Here is a 22,160-nt window from a genome sequence, read left to right as displayed (position 1 = left end):
GTCTGCAGCCTACATTAGCCCCAGGCGAAACCCAGCTGCAGGCACCACCATCTTGGACTCCTAGCTCTGTCTCGGCTGCTTGGCCGAGTCTCTTGTTATGGAAGACACAGCACACAAGATATCCAAGAGGGGTTTGTTCGAGAAAGGGGAAGCGGCCTGGTGGTGCCTGTAATTCCAGCACTCCGGCAGGCTGAGGCAGGAGGATTCCAGGTTTGAGTTCAGTCTGGGCAGTTTACAGAGATCATGAAAAATGGTGTGGGGTGTAGCTCAGTGTGAAGGCCCTGGCTTCAATCCCTAGTACCACAAAAACGAACACAAAAATAAAAAGGGGTTCCAGGAAGTCTGCTGATTTCATATAGTATCTACATGTGAAAACATCTCTTCACATTAAACGTCCAAAAGCCAAATTACTCAGAGAAAAAGCAAGGAGAAGGAGCAAAGGAGGGAGGGAGGGAAAGCATTCTGTCCTCAAAATGCTAACAATGTCTCCAGAGTCATCATTTCCTTCTACCTCAACCCCCATGTGCAAGATTTCATGTTTGTTAAAACGTTGTTTTCTTTCAGAATAAAACATATCCCAAACTTTAACCCCATTTAAGACATAAAAAATTGATTGCTCTTAATTCTCTATGATCTTTGTGTCAATTTTAAAGTTTTGCGATTTTCCTCTACGTCCTTTGAGAAGTGTCAGGTTCTTTCTTGCTTGCTTGCTTGCCTGCCGTGTTGGGGGAATGGAACCCGGGGCTTCACATACGCTGAGCGAGTGCTCATACCATTCAACTCCACTGCTAGCCGGACAATCATTATTTATTTGTTTATTTGTTTGTTTGTTTATTTATTTATTTATTTATTTATTTAGTATTGCTACTGAAAATTGAACCCAGGGCCTTCCTAGTAAGCTACAATCCCAGTCCATTTCTCATTTTGTTTTTGTTTTGGTACCGGGGATCGGGGATGGGACTCGGGTCCTTGCAGGCAGCAGGCGGAGAAAGTACTGAGCTAAATCCCCAGCCCTCTCATTTTTTTTTAAATCTTGAGACAGGGTCTTGCTAAGTGCCCAACTTGGCCAACCTGGGCTCAAACTTGTGGTCCTCCTGCCTCAGCCTCCTAGAGAGCTGGGATGACAGGTGTGCACCCCACATTCAGTGACAACCCCTGTAAGAAGTCATGGAGACTAATGCTTCACACAGCACCCACCGTCCAGGAAGACGCCGGCCGGCCGTGGCTGACAGAAGGCAGGGCGAGCCTCCTTATCACCTGGGTGCAGGAGCCTGCAATGGGTGCATAAAGGGCAGTTTCGAGAAGCCCGGGAGTGCAGCAACTGCCATTGTGAGCCCATCCCAAAGGGGCGCTTCTGAGGAGGCAGGAAAAGCAGCCCAGCAGGTGGGGTAGAAAGCTGGCGATTGGAGTTAAACCTGCGGGAGGAACCCCGACCCCTCTCTCCACCCCACCCCAGCACTGGGCACCCTCTGGGGAGCTCGAAGCAGGGCCTGGGGCCACCGGGGATCCCGGCCCGAGCGCCCGCATCCTCCTTAGGTGACGAGGCCCGAATGACGCCCGCCCGAGGTCCCCGCAGGCCCCCGACTCGCGGAGCCCCGGGGCCAGGCGCGGCCATTTCCGCGCAGGCCTGGCGGGGGCGGGGCGGGAGCCGGGCGCCCTCGATCGCCGCGCCCTGCGTCTTCGCTTTCGTTTCCCGGGCGCGGCCTAGGGCGGGGACGCCAGGCGCCAATGCCCTTGGGGACTCGGCCACACTGGCCCCGGCTGCCCAGGCGCCTGGGTGGCCCTGGGTGGCGGCGGAGCGGGACGTGCGCCCCGGCCATGGCCTCGCCGCGCCGTTTCGCGCTGGAGCTCGCGGACTATAGCCTGGCTCACTTCGCGCTGGGGGAAGCGGAGGCGGCGGGCGCGCGCCCCGACCCGCGCCTGTGCGCCCTGCTGGGGCCCCCGGGGCGCAGCTTCGCGCTGTGCGTGGCGGCGGCCGCGGGGGGCGGCTGCGGGGCGCGCGTGCAGGCGGCGCGTGTGCACCAGCAGCTGCAGCTCCAGCTGCGCCAGGGGCGGCCTTTCCAGCAGTGCCAGCTGCTCAGGTTGCTCGGCTACAGCCCTGGAGACCCGGCCGCCCGCCCTCAGCACGGCTTCCTGCTGCGCGACCCCGGCGCCAACCCGGACACGCGGAGCTCACTGCTCGACGTCCTTGGCGCCTGCCCAGAGCCCGCGCGCCCGCAGCTGGGCGAGTTCGAGACGGACGAGAGCGGCGCGCTACGGCTGTGGCTCTGGGCGCTGCGCGGGGGCGAGCGGCAGCAGGTGCGCTGCGCACGCGTGGTGCCGATCCTGGAGCCCCCGCTGCACCCCGTGGTGCCCGACTTGCCCGGTTCTGTTGTCTTCCCAGACCGGGACGCCGCCCGGGCTGTTTTAGAGGAGGTAAGAGCTCTTTTCTTCAGCTCTGTGTGTGGACCACCCTTCCAGACCAGAAAGGGACCAGGCAGCCTGCCCGCTGGCGAGCTGCCCTCTAGAAAGCATTCTTGGGGGAGTTGGCATCCTAGGGCATTGGGAGGCTGAGGCAAGATCACAGTTGGAGCCCAGCTTGGGCGACGTAGCGACTGAAGGACACCCATCTCAAAAGAAAAGAAAAGTTTAAAAAGGGGTGGGATGTAGCGTAATGCACAGGCATTGGGGGTGAAAGCTCAGCAGTAGAAAATAAATATAAAAACAGTCTTGCCTGGGGCAGTTTGTTTATTCCTGCACTCAAATCAGATGGTGAAAGCATTCTGCATGGCGGGCTCTGGATTAGACCCTTGATCCTTTGAGATTCTTGTCTGGGAAGAGCTTCCGGCCTGCTGCAGAGGGAGCCCCAAGACCAAGATGGGCCCCGCTTGCTGTAAGTGCAGGGGAGAGGAGGAGGCCCCGCGACAGTGGAGGAGGCCCCGCGACAGTGGAGGATAGCGCAGCCCGGAAGAGCTGTCCTTGGCAGTGGCCACATCCAGCTTCTCAGAGCTCACGGGGCATGAGTTTGGGGTGCAGGCGCTTGGATTTAATCCTCAGACTCCAGTCTACCTCCTTGCTGTCCACACGTTTCCTCTTTTTGTCTGCAAAACATTGGCGTTGCGGCGATGTCTTGATGAGTAAGGAAGCTAGTGACTCATAGCAGGTGCTCGGGAAAAGAAATCAGGGATTTTTTTCTGATCCTAGCAAGGTTTGTGGCTGTAGCTGGGTGCCTTGCTGCAGATCTTAGGTTTTACAGGCTATGCACCAAAGCTGCAGAGTGGATGAGAGAGCAAAGCCAACCACATGGGGTTGAATTCGATCTCTTGCATTAATTGTCCACTTTGAGCAAGTTTCTGTGACTCTCCTTGCCTCCTGAGACAGGGTCTTGCTATGTGGTTCAAGCTCACCTTGAACTCACTGTGTAGTCCAGGCTGGCCTCAAACTCCTGGGGATCCTCCTGCTTCTCCCTGCTGAGTGCTGGGATTATACCCGTGAGCCACCACGATGGGCTCACAACTATCACATAAGTAAATATGGGTCTGGGGCTTTGGAATCGCTGGGGATGGGGTGAAGTCAGGGGCAGCGAGGGACTTTGAATCTCAGGCAGATACTGTGCTGCTAGCTTTGCCACCGTTCTCACCTCCCTGAGCAGTTGGGAGCAGGCAGGGCATGATGTAAATGCAGACTGCCTTGGCTGAAGCCCTCAGCTTCGAGGGTTGCTCTGTGCTTATAATCTCGGCACTCCGGGAGGCTGAGGCAGGAGGATTGCAAGTGGGAGCCCAGGCTGAGCGACTTAATGACTTAAGGAGGCTTAATCTCAAACTAAAATATAAGGAAAGGGCTGGGCTGTAGCTCAGTGCAGAGTGCCTTGGTTCAATCACCAGTACTGCAATAAATAAGTTAATTAACAAATAAAGTGAAAAACTTGAGTGACAGAGCTCCGGAGGTAGTTCGTTTCCCATGCCTGTGACAAACCCTGCTCAGGGAGGGCCTGAGGTTCATGGTGACTGCGTTTCACTGCCTGCCCTGATTTCCTCCTGGAGGGAAAGCTGTAGGTGGTGGGAGGCAGGCTGTGTGATCCAGATATCTGCAGTCCTTTTGAGCCTTAGCTACTTGTTATCAAATAAAGAAAGAGAGACTGGAGGCGTCCATAGGTGAATGGATGCAACCTGAGAATGTACTGTTAAGTGAAATAAGTCAGACCCACAAGCTCACATGTCATGGTTTCTCTTATGTGAGAAACTCAAATATTTACCTATATATATGACAGATAAATAGGAAGTAAGGAGAAGTTCAAATGATTTCCCAAATTACCTATTTCATAGTTTCAAAGCTATTTTAATATATATATGCCATTTTATTTCATTTGTACCACTAGTTTTGCTTAGCTCATTGAAAAGAAAGTTTTGTACTACTGTTTTGTTCTTCTTGGTGAGTCATTTTGTGTACATCTTTTATGCTGAGTAAGATTATAAAACACAGTATATTAACTTATTATTCTCTTACTATTTTGCTATGAAATTTTGTTTTATGTTTTTCATAAAACAAAGAAAATATTCTGACTCCATACTGAGGAAAAGTTACTGCGAAGTGCTTAGTTTAGCTGTGAGCATTGAGCAAGTTAGAGACGTTATCTGCCCCAGTACTTTCTGCTGATGGGGGTATTTTGGTTTCAGTGTACCCCCTTTATTCAGGAAGCCCAAGCAGTCCTCAACCTGGTTGACCAGTGTCCGAAGCAGGTGCAGAAAGGAAAGTTCCCGGTCATTGTCATCGAAGGCCTGGATGCCACTGGTAAGAGCGATTACTCTGTAACAATAGGCAATGGCATTAACTGCTGAGGTGCAGAAGTAGAAATGGTTTCCTGCAAAACAAAACTTTCTCCTGTGCCTTGGGGCCTCTGCTCTGCAGCAGCGTTGTGCCAGGCAGGTGTCGGGCTGCAGGGATGAGTGTGGCCCGTTGCCGTGGTCAAGGTGAGGTGGGTGAGGGCCAAGGCTCCCTGGCTGTGGGGGAGCAACAGGGGGACCAAGCCCAGCCTCCACAGGGATGTGGGGCAGGGAGTGTGTGGTGGAAGAATTGCAAGGGGGCTGGGGTGAGAGGTGGGGGTACTCCAAATGGAAGAGACGGTGTAGGCCCATCAACCAGCATGGTGTGTTTGGGAGCCATGGGCAGTGCGGAGTGCCTCTCTCAGACAAAAGAATGAGGAAATAGAGTGTCTTAGTCTTTTTTCTTTGGCTGGGACAAAATACCCAACACTCCTATTAAAGGTGAAGAGAGTTATCTTGATTCATGGTTTCAGTGGGTTCAGTCCATGGCTATCTGGCTCCAAGGCAGAAACAACATGGTGGAAGGGCCTGGTGGAGGAGAGCTGCTCAACCCGTGGCAGCCAGGAAGCAGAGAGAAGGGAGGAGCAGGGGACAGGAACGCACCCTTCCAGGTCTCCCCCCAGTGACCTCCTCCAACCAGGCCCCACCTCCTACAGCACAGTCAGCCCCGAACTCAAACATGGATGAATCCACTGATGCATGCAGCACCTCATGATCCAGTCATCTTCCAAACACATCAGATTTTGGAGGGATTTTTTAGATCTAAACCTTAACATGAAGGGAAAGAGCCTTTGAAACTTCCAAAGAGATGTGAGGACACAGCAGACCTGTGCTCCCTGAGATCAGAACACAGAGAGGGAGCAGTGCTGCTCCCAGGTCAGGAGGAGACACACGAAAAGACCTATCTTGGGGAGCACTGAGGCTTTTCCTTTCTCTGTCAGCTTGAGGAACCAGACTTCTCTTTTGAGTCGTGTGAGAGGTGGCTTCCATTTGGGTCCCTTTGTGTCACAACCAGGTAGACTGGGGCCCAGGCAGATGGCGGAGTTGGCTTTCCTGGATGCACCTGAGGGATCAGCTCAGAGAGGAAGCATCTCTGAACTCAGGTCACCAGCTGTCCTCACCTGAGTTATGCCATGGCCCAGGCCCAGTTGTGTTTATAGCCACAGAGAGGATTGTGACAGCATCATTGGGTTTTATTGATCATTCACTTGGGAGCTAATTTAGATTCTTTGGGATTACAAAAGATGCAGACATTTAGCCCCAGCCCATGTGTGCACACATGCAGAATTCACAAGGAGATTGTTTAGAGGGAGAAAAAAACCCATTCCGGGTGCCATGTGTGCAGCTGTATCCAGGCCCGTCAGCAGGGCGAGCTTGGCTAAATGCATTACCTTTCCCAGTGCCAAGTTCCTTCAGTGGTGAGATGATTCAGTAATAACTGTTGTGCAGGGTCTTCAGGAGGATTAAAGGTGCATTGTTGAGTGCATAGCTTCTGGTAGACTTGAGAAATAATCATTATGCTTAGGATTCATCTCAATAACGCAAGGAAAAGAGTAAAGGAAATGAACTGTTGATAATGTGGTCTTGGAAATTTAAACGTGAGAGAATAAAAAAGTGCAAACAGCGGGAACTCAGAAGCTAGTGAAGAGATGGCTGGTGCAAATTATCCTCAATTTTGTTTTCTTCCCGAACGTTCTAACACCAAACAGAAGATTCAGAAGTTCCACGGGGGCATCATTTAGTCGTCTCCAGCGAATGACAGGTTGAAAGCATTCTCTGCTTCTTCTAAGTCACTGTGAACTTTGGTGAGCAAGAGGGGTGGTGACGAGGACTCACTGTCTTCTGTGTGCGACCCACAGGGAAGACCACAGTGACGCGGTCCATTTCCAAGGAGCTTGGGGCGGTGCTCCTGCAGTCACCCCCTTCTTGCATGGGCCAGTGGAGGAAAATCTTCGATGAGGAACCAAGTATCATTAGAAGAGCTTTTTACTCTTTGGGCAATTACATTGTGGCTTCAGAAATAGCTGAGGAATCTACCAGATCTCCTGTGATTGTAGACAGGTGGGTGAAAAGATGCTTTGAACCAGGTATTTTCTCCCTAACGTGTGTGTGTGTGTGTGTGTGTGTGTGTGTACATATATATGCAAGTACACAATTGTGGTTGTTAAGTCAAACGACGTTATGCTCATGATAAGAATACCTGATATGTATTGGTTACTTACACCGGACATTTTATTAATTACTAGTACCTGGCATGTTGAGAATAATACAACATTATGTCAGTATCCAGAACAGTCACTGGGGGAGGTAGATAGTAAAACTGAAAAAACAGTTTATTTAGATCTTATAGAGGTTGAATAACTTGCCAAAGTGACAGAGCTTAAAAGAACGTGCTGTATTGGGGATGGTAATGAAAAGTCTCTGCCTTGCAAGTTTGGGTTTTCAGTGACTCACCTGGTTATTGGTTCGTTTGACAAACATTTCTTGGGCACCAAGTGTGGGCCAGACTGCTCTCAGTCCAGAGAGACCAGGGGTTGAGAAGGTGGACAGCGTCCTGCTTTCATGGAGTGTGGAGCACGCTGGCCAGGGTGGAGAAGGTGACAGCGGAGCCAATCCATGAGCTGGTGTCAGAGAAGCATAAATACTGGGAAGGGGACATACCAAGGTGATAGGTTGAAAAACGGCTAAACTCCTCCCAGATAGGACTACAGGCCTGTCTGAGCAGGCACTGGGACTGGACTCTGACCCAGCAGAGCCAGGTCTGAAGATTCCAGGAGAGAGAATGCATTGCAGAGAGGGGGTCCACCAAGAGCAGAGCTAGGGACAGAAGGAAGTTCAGGGATGGTGTGGGGGGGGCGGTGACCAGCGTGAGCCGGTGCAGTGCTTTCTGGAGGAATGGGGAGAGAAACATGGGGCCCTCAGGCCAGGAAGAGGAGGGAATTATTCTGGGGGCTGCACCGCGGAGCCATTGCAGGATTTCAGATAAGAGAGCCACATACGCTGACTTCTACTTTTAAAACTCTGCACATGGGAAATAGCTTGAAGTGGAGCAGCGTGAAAAGGTATAGCAAGCGAGTGCCTGAGGTCAAAATCAGGAATGCAGAAATGATAACCACAGGGAGATTCCATTTTAACAGAGCTCCAAATCACCGTGACTCAGGGATACAGAAATCACAGTGAGATTCCATTTTGCCCCCTGAGGATGAAGAGGACTGAGTAGAATTTCCTAACACCCAGGGTTGGGGATGGTCAGAGCTCATGGGGACTCTCCTGGGGGCTGCTGGGGCACTGGCCTGGTCCCCTACAGAGCAAGATGAGGCTGTGTAGTGAGGAGAACATTACTTCTGTTCACCCACAAAACACGCACCGGAGTTTATTCCAGCTTTGTTTACAGGAGGGGCATGCTTGAGAAGACAAAAGCCCACTGCAGCAGAAAGGAGACTGCTGCACATTGAGAGACGGAGTGCTTTTCTGTCACTGGATGGAGGGTCTCATGTGACTTCTTTCCAGGTGCTTGGTGTCCTGAACAAAGAATCAGACAAGACCCATAGAAGACAGCGAGGGTGTGCATTTATTGGAAGTGGAAAAGAAGCAAGCGTAGGCTGGTGAACAGGCTCACAATGGCCCCAAGGATAAGGGAAAGGGGTTGTTTGTATCCAAAATTTCTGGATTGGCTCCCCCTTGCGCACAGAAGACACTGAGGCAGTTGTCCCATCAAACCCACATTTGTCCTGGTGCCAGACTTAAACCTCGGTATGGGAAGACTCTCCTGGTTCCCCCCAGATGTAAATGAAGGACCAGGAACAGAGTCTTTTGATTGGTTGTGTGTCCACATGCAGATGAAGGTTTGAGAATAGCATCTTCTGATTGGTCCTGCCATCAGTGCCTGATTCAAATGAGGGATTGAAGATACTGAATTCTGATTGGTTCCTGGGTGGCACTCACAAGCCCTGGAGTTTCCCAGGTCGTGTGTTCTGTGCATGTCCTCTTCGCTTTGTGACTTCTGACACATTCCACCTGTCGTTTGTCCGGTTGGCCCAGCCATAATCACCTACCTCAGTACTGCAGTGTAAACAAGTGTGCACGAATGATGCAACCACCATGTTGAGTGAAATCAGGTTGTAGAAAGCGATTCCGTAGAATAAATGCACGTAAAATAGTACAATCTGCGCCTTGTGGAGAGGTGTTGACACCCAACTGAAGTGCGCTGTCTATGTGCAGATAGGAAGGTGCTTGGTAAGGACATTGAGGGCTTCATGGCATGGCATTACTTCTTATATCACTCAAGTGTTCATTTCAGTTCCACTTACTTTTCCAAAGGCAGGCAATTGCAGTTAAGTAGAGGAAGAGCATTAACCATGTATGTAAATCTCAAGGAACTTCAGGTGAACACATCCAGGTAGCCTCTACCCTGATGGAGAACGAGCCCCTTGTGCCCCGCAAACCAACTCCTCTCCGCCTGATCACCCCGCAGTCACCTCCCCAGGGGAAGCTGCCGCCCTCCTTGCCATCGGCACAGATCCGCTTCACTTGTTTTTGAACTGCCCATAAACACAGTCACAGCATCAGTGCTGTTTGGACCTGACCTCTTTCTGGGATCCCTTTGTGCTGTCCTGCTTTCTTTCACTCTCCTCGGGTGCACATATGAGGTATAATAAAACTATATGGTCAACGTTTAAAGTAAGTTATAACAGCAAAATCCATGTTGCCATGAATCCCTCAAAATCCTCCCACGCTCTTTGAACACTTTTATCTCATTGTTTTAGCCACTTTCTGAAGCAGCTCTGGAAGTCTTCTTCCATGAGTGAATGTTTGATATAGTCAGTTGTATTTTAAGGGGAAGGGCTGAAATTTTCCTAGCAGGCTGTGATTCCGTGAGGCACATTCTTTTTTGGTCACCTCACCAAATCCCAGCAGTGCTAGTGTGGAGCTAGGTACTCATGGCCCGTGTCTTCCGGCTTCAAAAGGGGATGTTCCTGATCCCTTCTCTGCCTGCTTTCGAGTCGTGAGAAGCGTATTTTATCGGAGGGTGCATGTAGAAATGACTTCGTACAGTGTGTTGGCAGATTGCATTGGACTCCAGCTAGTGTGCTTTCCCTGGAGGCAGGATTGGGGATGCTAAGTGGGGGGAGAGTCTGCAGTTGGTGACGAAAGGGTTGTCACTGAGAGAAAGAGAGAAAACGGGCCCTGATTCTGCCTTGGTTTCCTTCTTTGCATCTGTGCACTGTCTGCAGTTTGGTGCTGTGAAGAGATGGTAGCATCTAGAAGATGGAGAGGAGCGGCACATTTGTGCTTTCTGGGTAGGTTGGTTCACGTTTAAAGATTTCAGTGAAATCCTCTTCATTTAGCACCCAGTCTTTGGGATGCCGTGGTTTGTGAGGTAACTGGTTAAGGGGGCGATGCATCCGTCCTGATACTGATAGTCACCACCTGATCTTGCTGGTGGTTTTTCTGCAACACAGGAGGCTTAAAGTTAAGATGTCAGCCTCAGTCTTCATACTGAGTATTTATTCAGTTCAGTGAACATGGAGTGCGTGCAGGTGCCAGTTTGAGGTTTGAGTGCCTAGGAAAAGATTTACTGAGCTTGGGATACAAAACAAGGGATGATTGAAATATATGGTGAATATTTAAATTTAAAAAAAAAACTGTGATAGTGAATGACACATTGCCATGAGTCCCTCTCAAACTCCCCTCTTGCTTCAAACATACTCATCCTATCGTCCTTGCCACTTTTTGCAGCAGCTCTGGAGTCCTCCTTCCTGATGGTCTTTATGAAGTGTGACAAAAAATATGGTGACTGCTGCTGCTGAGCACCATCCAACAGAAAGGCAACTCATAAAAACACGATGCTGTGTCCTCATCCACCTTAGTCACTGGATCCGGCATCATGTGACTTCCCCAAAGTCAAAGTGACCAAAAAAGGGAGACATTTCGAATCAATTCAAGACACGGAGGCAGCCAGGACAGTGCAACTAAAGACACTGAAGAAAGAGGACTCCAGAGCTGCTGCAGAAAATGACAAGGATGATGGGATGAGTGTGTTTGAAGTGAGGAGGGGGAGGATTTAGAGAAGGATCAAGAGCAATGTGTCTTTCACAGTAATGCATTAAAAATTTTTTTAAACATTCACCATATTTTCCGATCATGCCTGGTACATCATAGAGGAGGTGAAAGGAAGGATTTGCAAGGCACAAGCCAGTTAAGTGACCTGCAGGAGGGGTCCGGGCAGAGCCTGGGGAACTGGCAGCTGCAGTGGGCTGCAGTTCTTGGAGCTGATTTTGGGAGGTGCGCACGGGCTGTGAAGGCTGCCCGGGCCGACCGACTCTCAGATGCAGCTTCCTTTCCCATACTGTCTTTACTGTGCTATCAGCCTTTCCACGCCACAGCGTTGGCTAAACCAGTGTCCGGTAAGCATTGAGTGTTGTCTCACAGTGACAATAGTCGTTTTTTTCTAAAAGCATTTGTCTATTTTTGCAACAACTGGAAAAGAAAACAAAGTTGCACTATTTCCACTTTCCTGATGCAGAAGCCGAGACTATACTGACTCCATTGACTTTTACCTGTGTTCACAAAGGTGAACACAAAGGTGGGGAAGATACAATAATACTCAGCATTTGCAACACAGTGAGTTCCTTGTATAGATGCCGCTGTGTCCTCTTCACTCTGAAAAGTAGTTCGGGTCTAAAGTTATTAAGAATTTGGGATCTTGGAGAATTGAATGCAGTTACTTGAAAATACCTTCCTACATCAGCATGTTTATAATTATGCCGTAAATATTTGTTATAAGTGATAATCCTTTGATACCAGATCTGCAGTTTTGCATTTAGTTAACTAAAAGTGGATTACAATGTGAACAGAGAGAGGGTATCATAAGCTGTGCCAATAAATGAAATAATTCACGCTCATTCACTGATTCATGCATCCAAAGAACTCTTACTGCATACTGTTTATGTCGCAGATGAGGTTTTCAGAGATGACTAAAAAACATTTCCTAATCAAGGAGCTAATAGAGGAAACAAAAGATGTGATACCCACGAGCGATCAACTCTGGTTAGAAGAGGCACAGCTCTCACAGTGAGAAGCCCCTCCAAAGTCACAGGGGCGAGGGGAGTGGAGAGGAGCCGTGAATTCTGCCCGGGGCTTCTCTGGTGAGCTGGGATGGAAGAGGAGGGAAATCGCTGGCAGAGTTCTTCAGTCTTGCTGGTCTAGATGGGAAGGATCTTCCGCTTCTCCCAAGGAGGCTGAACCCTTTCCTGTCCACAGCGGAAAAGCACGGCAATAGAGGCTGATGCGATTTTTGTTCGTGGTTTTGATTTTCTTTTCCCAAAGTTGCATATGGTGGATTGTTTCTCTGTGCTGGAGGCCCACAAAGGGGTCTTCTAGCCATGTTCCCTAAATGTGGACGTCAAGGGCAAGTCCCAGGTTTTACTCTGCCAGGACATGGTGTTCAGCACAAATGAAGGGCCAGGGAGACTGTGGTCCCTGCCTTCAGTTATCGTCACAAAGAGGAACGAGTTGCCAGAGTGGTGCTGGAATCCAACCTCACCGAGCATGGCAGCCTCGAGTAAATGCTGAGCGCACTCATTACTACTGTTTATCTTTACTTTTAAATCATTTTGTAACGATTTCTTCCAGAGAAGAGATTTCATTGCTTCTTCTGCTCCCCAGGTACTGGCACAGCACGGCCACCTATGCCATCGCCACCGAGCTGAGTGGGGGGCTGCAGCACCTGCCCCCCGCCCACAACTCTGTGTACCAGTGGCCCCAGGACCTGCTCAGGCCCGACCTGGTGGTGCTTCTCACTGTGAGTCCCGAGGAGAGGATGCAGAGGCTGCAAGGCCGGGGCCTGGAGATGACCAGGGAGGAGTCTGAGCTGGAGGCCAACAGCATTTTCCGTCAGAAGTAAGTGCCCTGGGTCAGGTGTCCCTGGGAGCCAGGATGGCACCAGCCTTGGGCTGGGGAGGAAGTGTTCTTGTCTCATGCTGCTAGTGCAAGATGATATCCCCTGCCTGTGTGTCCTTCACGCCAGGGCCACACACAGCATTGTTATTTGTGAACCTGGGCAAGACAGGAAGTACTCCTGCCTCAGTTTCCCCAGTTGTGATATACTGGGCACAGAGTGCCAGGGAATGCGCTCAGAGTCAACTTTACAGATTAGATGCTTACCATGTCTTTGGCGTTTTATTTATGACTGGATGGGACCCTGTCATGTCTTTGCAAGGAAAACAGTAGCCATTTTTTAACAGTTTATACAGCCAAGGATTAAAGGATTGATTTGCCTAGGTTTCTGTAGCTATGAAGTGGCAAAACTGGGATTAAAGTCAACATCTGCCTGACTTCAGAGACTGTTTATTTTAGTGAGGAATTTATGAACACTGTCTGGGGTGGAGTGTGTGGCTCACTGGACCAGCTTGCTTAGCATGCGTGAAACCCTGGGTTCCACCCACAGCAGTGCAAGAACAAGACAGAACCAAAGACAAAAACAGGAAGAAGGTTATGAACACCAGTTTGGAAGAGTCAGGATGGCCTTATTGCTTGTGGCCCCATAACGCTCAGTCTACAGCACTAGTTTTATAGGGTAATGCCAAAATGGTTTACATAAATAAATAAAAATACCATGTCATGGTATAATAATGTCATAATATAATGAATTAAAATAAGCACTTTGAACTCGGCCTGGTAAGGCACACCTGTAATCCCAGCATTCTGGGAGGATGAAGTAGAAGGATCCCAAGTTCGAGCCCAGCTCGGGCAACTTTTAGGAAGACTCTGTCTCAAAACAAAAATAAACAGCTGGGGCTGTAGCTCAATGCAAAGGCCCTGGATTCAGTTCCTAGTGCCACAAAACCAAACCAAAAAAACCCACTTCACTGTACCTAAAGGCACCATGATAAGCAGTTTATTTGTGTTGATTCAGTTAAGCCTTGTTGCAAATCTGCAAGGAAGGGGCCACTTCAGTCCTCATTTTGCAGGTGATGAAACCAAGCATCAGGATGATAGGTGGTGTGACAGGCTCACCTGGTGACGGGTGGTAAAGCGGGTGACTTGGTCCCCAGCCCCACGAGGCCACAGAGCTGCTACCTTCCACAGGGACCAGATGTCTGTGCTTGCAGGAAGTGCAATCAGGTGCTGGCTTTGTGCGGGGAGGGGAAGATTTCGGGAAAGTCTTGGAAGAGAATGGAGAGGGAGGAATGTCTATGTGGCTTCTGCAAAGATCACTGGAGAAGTAGACTGGGGAGAAATTTTCCACTGGGCTGCTTTCTTGATCTCTTTGAGCCTCCCCTCCTTTCTGTACAAAATGAGGAATGGCAGTGGGGCCCCTTCTAAGGCTGCTTGGAGAATTAGATGAGAAAACTTGGATGGGATACTAATGCTTGGCAGATCATCACATCCAATACACACCGGCTATTAAACATGGTGTGTTATGACCATTTAGCAAACAGAACACATGGAACATCTCTTGTGGGCAAAGCTGGTTGCCAAAGGTTACAGTGGGAGGGATAAGGGGAAACCTTGCTGCCAGCTGTTTACATCATAGGAGGAAAATCAGATGTGTGGGAACAGGTGTGTGGAAAAGCAGGCCAACTGACCCTTCTCCTTGTGCCTGTCTCAGGGTGGAAACATCGTACCTCAGGATGGAGAACCCAGCCTGCCATGTGGTGGATGCCAGCCCCTCGAGAGAAGAGGTCTTGCAGACAGTGACACACTTGATCCGCACCACTTGTTATTAACATCACCTGCTCGGCCAGATACTGCCTCATCCCAGAACCCATGTCCTTGCCCTGTGCTGCGCAGCATCCCAAGATTTCTCTTACACAAGCGTATCGGGTGGCAGGAAGTTGAAGCCAACATGGTGTTCACTTTACCTCTTCAGCCGCTGTCCCCTCTGCTGGCTGATGGGCTTGGCAAACTTGTGCCTTGTCCTGTCCTGGCTGGTGGGTGGTGATTGCTTTCTGCCTGGGAAATAAAACATCTTCTTGGAGCATGGTTTGACCCCATCACTACCAACTTCTGGGAGGTTCGTCTTAGGCATAAAATGTCAGGTGTGCAGTAGATACCAGGAGGATCCTTGCCATCAGTGGAAAGCCCGAAGCCTCCCCTCCACCTGATTGCAGAGCGAATCACAGACGGCCAGCATTGCCTTCTTCCCAGCCTGGCACATGGCATTGTGAGAGCCTCCCTGTGTCTCCTGAGCTCTGGATCCTGGAGCCCAGGATTTCCCCAGAGCCTGGCCATCCATGACATCCCAGGTGCCATTGGCAGGTGAGGGTTACTTGCGAAGAAAGCATGATTTTATATTAGAGGCTCACAGCCCCTTCACATTGTCCCCCAGTCTAGCGCGTTAGACTCAAAGGCATTCAACCCAAGCTGCTCTGACTGCAAATGTACCAACCTTCTGTCATTATATTTTGCTTATTTATATTCCCTTCCTTTTCTCTGAAATATGGCTTTGAATGTAATGAGCAGTTTGAGCTGAACTGGATTCATTTCACTTAGCCAATCCAGCAATTTATTTATATTGATGTTTACATCATACATTTCCTCAGTGTAGGAGCTATGAGTCACTAATTAAAATCGGAGCCAAGGAGCTAAATGCAATGTTTGTTGTGTATTTTCATTACACAAATTTAATTTATCTCACTCAATAAGCACAGTGGTTCCTGGAATGGGATTTCTTAGTAAATTATCTTGCACATGAATGTCTTAATGATTGCATATACAGCAAGCTTTGAGGTCTGGTTGGCTAGAAAAAAAAGTAGCGGAGAAGAGAGGGAAACTTATTAGTTGTGTGGCCTTGACTGCCTCATTTAACATCAGTAGTTCAAGTTGCTTGACCTAAAAAGGGATAATAATTCTTTGTCTTAAGGAGAATGTTGATCTAGACGATTACCTAAAATTTCTTCCCGTCCTAAGGTAGATGAATCTGTAAATTACGGTATTTTGGGTTTTTTTGTTCTTTTTTTGGTTTTTTTTTTTTTTGGTACCTGGGATCGAACTCGGGTCCTTGAGCTTGCGAGGCACGCAGTGGTACCACTGAGCTAAATCTCTGGCCCAATTACGGTATTTTGATCCTGTCTACCATTTCTTAAGAAGACTTTACCTCAAAATAATTAAATTTAAGGCCTTATCAGGTTTACTCCATGGATCTTAAATTATAATAAAGTTTAGTATTGGCACCCAATTTTCAAAGAAGCTAGAGGTAATTTGTACAGAATGCATCTGTGTCTATAAATATGTAACTGGTTTTAGTTGAAAATATTTTTTAAGCTGATAAGTAGCACTAAGGTTCTTGGCAGTGTGGTAGCGGATTATATTATTGGTTTCATTTACACATTTTGAAAAGCTGAAGCCAGCAACCCGGAACAAACATCTAAAGCTTTCTCTGTCTTCTTTGCAAACGAATAAATCAGTGATGGCTTTCTGTGCTATGCAGTTATTGTCACAGATGTGCACTGATTTGCCTGAAAAGCACCCCCTTACACAACTCTTACCTAGGAGAAGAATTTGGTGAGGGAATTTGTGGGACTCCTGGTCAGGGGGCTTTCACAGGGGAGGGAGCCTGATTGTATTGTTTTAGACATCACTTTTGCATTCTAAATAGTAAAGAGATTTTAAAAGGAGCCATTCCTTGGTAAGAAGAGTGGGTAGGACAGCTCCTCCTTGCCCATGCTGATGACAGGAATGCATTTGCTTGGTCTGCTCATTGTGGGGTGACCTTGCTCTGTGCTTGTGAGAGTCCACTGTTGTCCCAAGTATCCACTCTCCCTTTCTTCCATAGCAGCAGCTTTTTAGCTTGGTGCTTAGCTGTAGGAACCCCTCCTCGGCTCTCTTACAGCTAGATGTCTCCAGCTGGCTGTGTTCTTCCCAGCAGCAGAAGGAATGTGAGAAGTGGTAGGGGACATTGGGCCTTTGTCCTTGATCTTGTCCTGCTACCTGTACTCAGAGCTGCTGACAGGTTCCCTGGGTACCAGAGAATGAGACTCAAAAGCATTTCCCCTTCCTTCTCTAGTGGCATTTCAAATGAAAGTCCTCAGGCTTGCTAATGTTAAATCCACACTCATTTTTACCACTGCATGTGAAATTTTGAATCAATCAGTTACATAGAAGCAGGAAAGAAAAATACAAACACACTCTGACAGGAAAAGTTTAGCTTTGTTTGCTTTGTGGCATTTTATTTTCTAAGTCAAATTCTTTTTCCTCTTGTTTTTGGTGCTTGAGAGAGTCATGATACAGTTCACAGTAGGTCGAGGCCAGTCCTCAGCTGACGTATTTTCTGCTCCAGTAATCCATATTGGCTCTGCGCCTGGTTTGGCCCAGGAGTTCCTGTCATACCTGGACTGCTGAAGATTACACCTGTCAGCTCTGGAGGAAAATAAAAATGTTCTGAAACTCAGTAGAAAATCCTGCCTTTATGTTCTGAAAGGAGGTTACTGAAAAGTGAAGTTTCAGTTGGAGTCTAAGAAACTTGCTAAAACAAGAAGAGGCAACTGTCTTTATGGAACCCTAACAGAACCCAGAGTCTCTGCAGCATTTTCCTGCTGACATCCATGATATGATCTGAAATGACACAACCAACCATGAATCAAGAAATACGAAGATTATCAAGAGAAAAGCCAATCACCCAGTGGAGACCAATCCCACGATGACCCAGGGTGTTAAGAGTCAGTGGACTAGAATTTTAAAGCAACTTTTCTAACTTCACTCAAGAATGTACAGGTGCATATGCTTATAAATTTAAAAAATGAAAAACTCATAAAGAAATAGAAACTAAAGAAGTATCAAGTGGAAACGCAAAACTAAAACTTGCTGTATCTAAAATTAAAGATCATCACTAGGTAGGTTTACCAGCAGAACAGAGTAGACAAGGAAAGTAATCCAAATGCTTGAATTAATAAAAATTATTTAGTCTAAACAATGTCCAAAATGCAAACAAAACTTAAGTGATCCATGATAAATATTTTTGGAGTCTTGGAGGGAAAGAAGAATAGGAAAGAAAAAATATATATGTATGTGAAGAAATAATATTTTCCAAATATGGAGAAGTGTGTTACAGCATGGTGAAACATAAATTTACAGATTCAGTGAACTGCCTCCACCCCATGATAAATGCAAAGAAGATCATGGTTAGGCACATCACAGCTGTATAGATAACACCCTGCAAAAGGTCATGTCCTTCCTGGAACCTCAGAACATGACTTCGCTTGGAAATATAGTCTTGGCATATATCAGCAAGCTAAGATGAGATCATATCAGATATACTGAGCCCTAACTCAGGATGACTAGTGTCCTTATATTGGCCAGCTCTTTCCTTTTGGAACAAACTGTGTATATGAAAGGTTACAGCTTGAAGAGAGGTTTATCTTGGCTCATGGTTTCAGAGGGTTCAGTCCATGATCAGCTGGCTTCAAGACAGAACCAACATGGTAGAAGGGTCTGGTGCAAGAAAGCTGCTCAATCCATGGCAGCAAGAAGCAGAGAGAAGAGCCAGAGAGGAATTAGCCAGGGACCATAGATACAGAAGGTCACCCCATGGCCCACCTACCCAGACAGAGCCAGAAGTGTGCTTTATTTCATTTAAGCCAATCATGCTGATAACTAAAATATAGAGTATAACAGTCCTTATCAAAAGTGAGAATGAGTCAGAGACACACAGCAATAATTCCATGTAATGATAGAAAACCTATCAGAATGATGTGACTGAAATCCAAAGAACACGAAAAACTGATAGCTACAACCAGAACTGGTAAAAGACAGAAAGGATTCTTTCTACTCAGAGACTCAGAGAGAACCTAGCACTACTGACACCTTGATTTTGACATTTTAGCTGCAAGACCTATAAGAAAATAAATTTCTGTTTTTTAAAAAGTCACCCACTTTGGGGCACTTTGTCACGGGAGAATTAGGAAACTGCAGCCACGTGGCGCCCAATGATGCTCCAGTCAGTGATGGACCAAATATATGGAGATGCTCACATAAGAGGACGTAGCCTAGCGGCACCGTAGCTATCTTAGTTTAGGAATGTACGGTCTTGTATCTGCCTATCTTGTTCTGAGTTTCAGAGTGAGCTGAATTTAACCATAATGCCTTTGGGTGTGGGTATCTTTTCACACGTTGTCTTCCTGGACACCTGGTGGGTCTTTTCAGTTGGAAAACGCGTATCTTTGAGTTCTTGGTGGCTTTCTTGCACTCTTACCTTGATAAATAATTCTCTTCATTTTTTAAATTTTCTTTTCTTCTGTATGTTCTATGATTCTGATGTTAGACATCCTGGACTGGTTTTCTAGCTTCCTTATTTTTCTCTCATATTTTTCTTTATGTCTTTGCTACATTTTTGTAAGGTTGCTTCAACTTTGACTGTAAAATTGTTTAAGATTTGCACTTTTGCTATCAAGTTTCTAAATTTCAAAGACTTTCTTGTTCTCTTCTCCCTCCCGCTTTCTTTTTTGCTTTCTTTCTTTGCTCCTTCCTTCCCTGTCCCTCTCTCCCTGCCTCCCTCTTTTCCATCTTCTCCCTCTCATTATTTAGATGTTTTTGTCAATGTCTTCTTTTTATTGGATGAAATCCCTTTAGTTATCTTCAAAGTGGCTAACTATTATTTGTTGACAGTTCTTCCCACAAAATGTCACTGTCATTAAAAGTGGATGTTCATCTCTAAGTATTTGCATCTTCCGGGAAAGACACTTCTCTCACATTTTATCAATCCTCACCAGCTGCTCAGGCTTAATGGGAAAACTAAGAACTCCACAGAGCCCTTTCCAGGGCTTGTCCTCTCGAGCTGTAAGGAGGAGAAAGGTGAGAAACTCCCTCTGCAGCAGACACACACAGATCTTCCTCCTCCTCCTCCTCTTCTTTTTCCTCCTCTTCCTCCTTATCCTGTGGCCATTATACATTCATGACAAGATGTCACTGACTTTGTCTCAGTGACAAAGTCAACAAACGTCCCAGGGAGCTGGAAGCAGCAGAATGTCATGTAAACAGAATTGAAATGGGCGCCTCTTGCCAACACTGTTTTTGAGCCTTTTCCTCCTTACCAGAGCAGGCGGCTTCGGATTGTAGTACTCATCCTGTGGACTCTCCTGCTTTGGCCCGGTAATTTCATAATTGAGCTGATTTTCAGATGCTTGTGGGCATACATTAAATAAAAAATGTCTCATTTAGCCCATGTATTCCCTTTAGAGATCATGCGTTGGTCTAAATCTACTTTGTAGCTTCTCATTGTAAATCTTGAATTTCTTTGAGTGAAATATTTAAGACATCTCTGTGCAAAGCCTGTAATAAATTGCATTTGGCTCAATCTCTGATTGTGATTTAGTTATGCAAGCTCTTTTCCTCCCCCATTTTTTTGGTTGGATGAATACTTAAATGAATTCCATGCAGAGCAAATGCATGGCATCTCCACTAGAGGGAGGACATGTGCTAATTTTGCACATTTCCGAGGGAGTGACTCTATTCCAGAGTTAATAACCTCGCTCATTACATGCAAACTGTGCCCCGAAAAACAACAGTGATCACTTTCATTTTTATTTAAATGTCTGCTATAATGGAAAAACAAAGGACAAAGCATAGAATATTTCTAAGTCAAAGTAGCAAATCTTTAAAAGTGGCTAATTTCTTGCTTCAAGAATTCTAAACACAGCCCCAAGGTCAGAAAAATATTCAAAGAAAGACCTCAGTGGTCGTAGAACTCAATCTCTTTCTTTAATAGTTGTGGGAAATGAGGCCAGTAGAGGGATCTGTCCTGCTCAGGGTCACAATGTGTTAGTAGCAGATGCACTCAGGAAGAGAAAGAGATTCTGCAATTCCTTGTTCCAGTGCTGTCCATAGCACAATGCTGTGCAGCGTATCTGGTGTAGAGGATGGCTATGTCCATATGTTTGTGCACGTAGATATCTCTGCACATGCTTTCTTCTTTGTGAAGTTTATGATTTGAGGCCTGAGATTAAGAAGGGTTTTTATGTGTCTTAAGTTCATTTGCTCCTAGAACCTCTGGACCTCAGCTCCCCTCATTGCATTGCTCCACATGCAAACAGCCCTGCTTATGCTGAATTCAGCTGACAGATTCTTAAGGCCTCTGCTCCTGTAATTACTAACCAGACATCAAAATAACATGGTTTAGAAAACTCATTGTAAACCTTTCCATGACGTTTCCAAAGTTTTTATTAGCGTGTATGATATTAATGGTGGTGCTTATTTGGCCATAATTGAGGGTGTGTCCCATTTCTCCAAAATAAGAGCGTTTAGGGAGCTATCAAATTTCACTTTTGGCTGAACTTGGTCCATTAGCTCTTCCAGACCTAATGCATTCTGTATTTATCGCTGAGGTAGGGAAGATTATTTTCTGAGTTTTAATTGGGTTGTAGTAAAAAAAAAAAATCAAGAAATGTGAACTTAATTGAAGTCTTTCAAGAATCTTTCTCAACCTCTTCTATAGTAAGAACTTTCTTGGAGGAATTCTCCCCATGCCTCTGAATGTTCCAAGTCATAGTTTCAGGTTATTTTTACTTGAGGGGAGCCTGCATTGACCGTAAGTGTTAGGGAACTCATAGATACTTTCTGTGGTGAAATGGACAGGACGGTAGCCATTCTTACAAATAATGATGATGCTTTGATGTGTACAAACGCAGACTGGTGCATGAAGGAATTCCTGGTTGTAACCAGATGGAAGCATCATTCCCGGCTAAGTAGATTCCTAGATAAGTTGTTCTTTGTCTCTGGACTTCAGATTTTTGATTTGCAAAGTAAGACCAGACTCCAAGGACTCCAAGAGCCTCTTGTCTTCAGTCGCATAGCAAAGAGAGCTCATCGAGAGTTCTATGCCTCTTATGCTTTTTAACAGGATCATAGCACTGGGTAATTTGTGCCAGCACGTTAGGGTTCCGGTAAGTTGGTGTTTGTATCCTTGCAGACTAAATAAATCAGTCTTTTTGTGTAAAGAATTTCTTTCAAATTCCCTGGGGACTAGAGTAACCGCCCCTCCGTTTCTGTCCCGCCCTCTTGTCCTATGGAAATGAATCGCAGTCTTCTCTACCCTGATCTGACGCTCCACCGCCACCCACAGTCTATACTCGGAGTAGCACCCACTCTGCCCAGAAAACTTACCCACTCTGCTCCTCACAGTTCTCTGTTTAGCCTTACTCTTAAGAGAGGCCTTCCTGATCGAAATGGTCTGAAATAGCTGCCTTCTCCATCTCCATGGCCCAAACTCATAACTGCCTCTGTCTAGACCCAGTCTATATTTATGCCTACACCAACATCTGCAGATCTTCAGAACAGCTACACCGACACCTCTGTCCTGTCTGCCTGTGTATAGTTAGAGCCTGGTCTATATCTGTATGATATTTGTGTGTCTGCCCTGCT

General features: G+C 47.0%; 1 protein-coding gene across 3 annotated transcripts; it reads left to right on the top strand.

Annotated features, from left to right (window-relative positions):
- Window positions 1-1,678: 1,678 nt before the first annotated feature.
- Window positions 1,679-14,784, top strand: Cmpk2 (cytidine/uridine monophosphate kinase 2). 3 transcript variants are annotated; one of them, XR_015446794.1, is made up of 6 exons: window positions 1,679-2,415; window positions 4,656-4,770; window positions 6,662-6,863; window positions 12,471-12,704; window positions 13,775-13,928; window positions 14,416-14,784. XR_015446794.1 is itself a non-coding variant. In XM_021247237.2 (5 exons), the coding sequence occupies exons 1-5, from the start codon at window positions 1,729-1,731 to the stop codon at window positions 14,531-14,533; spliced, it is 1,338 nt and encodes a 445-aa protein (XP_021102896.1). In that variant the 5' UTR covers window positions 1,683-1,728; the 3' UTR covers window positions 14,534-14,784. The 3 variants fall into 3 exon arrangements, 2 of the variants coding, with proteins under 2 accessions (XP_021102896.1, XP_004868380.1); XM_021247237.2 differs by lacking the exon at window positions 13,775-13,928 and having other exon boundaries at window positions 1,683-2,415; window positions 4,674-4,770; XM_004868323.4 differs by lacking the exon at window positions 13,775-13,928 and having other exon boundaries at window positions 1,683-2,415.
- The last annotated feature ends 7,376 nt before the right edge of the window (window positions 14,785-22,160 follow it).

This window comes from Heterocephalus glaber, unplaced genomic scaffold, assembly GCF_053883595.1.
Source record: "Heterocephalus glaber isolate CG9 unplaced genomic scaffold, H.glaber_assembly_v1.0 deba00001724, whole genome shotgun sequence".
Taxonomy (NCBI): domain Eukaryota; kingdom Metazoa; phylum Chordata; class Mammalia; order Rodentia; family Bathyergidae; genus Heterocephalus; species Heterocephalus glaber.
The sequence above is the reverse complement of the archived record's forward strand: the minus strand, read 5'-3'. Positions and strand labels throughout refer to the sequence as shown.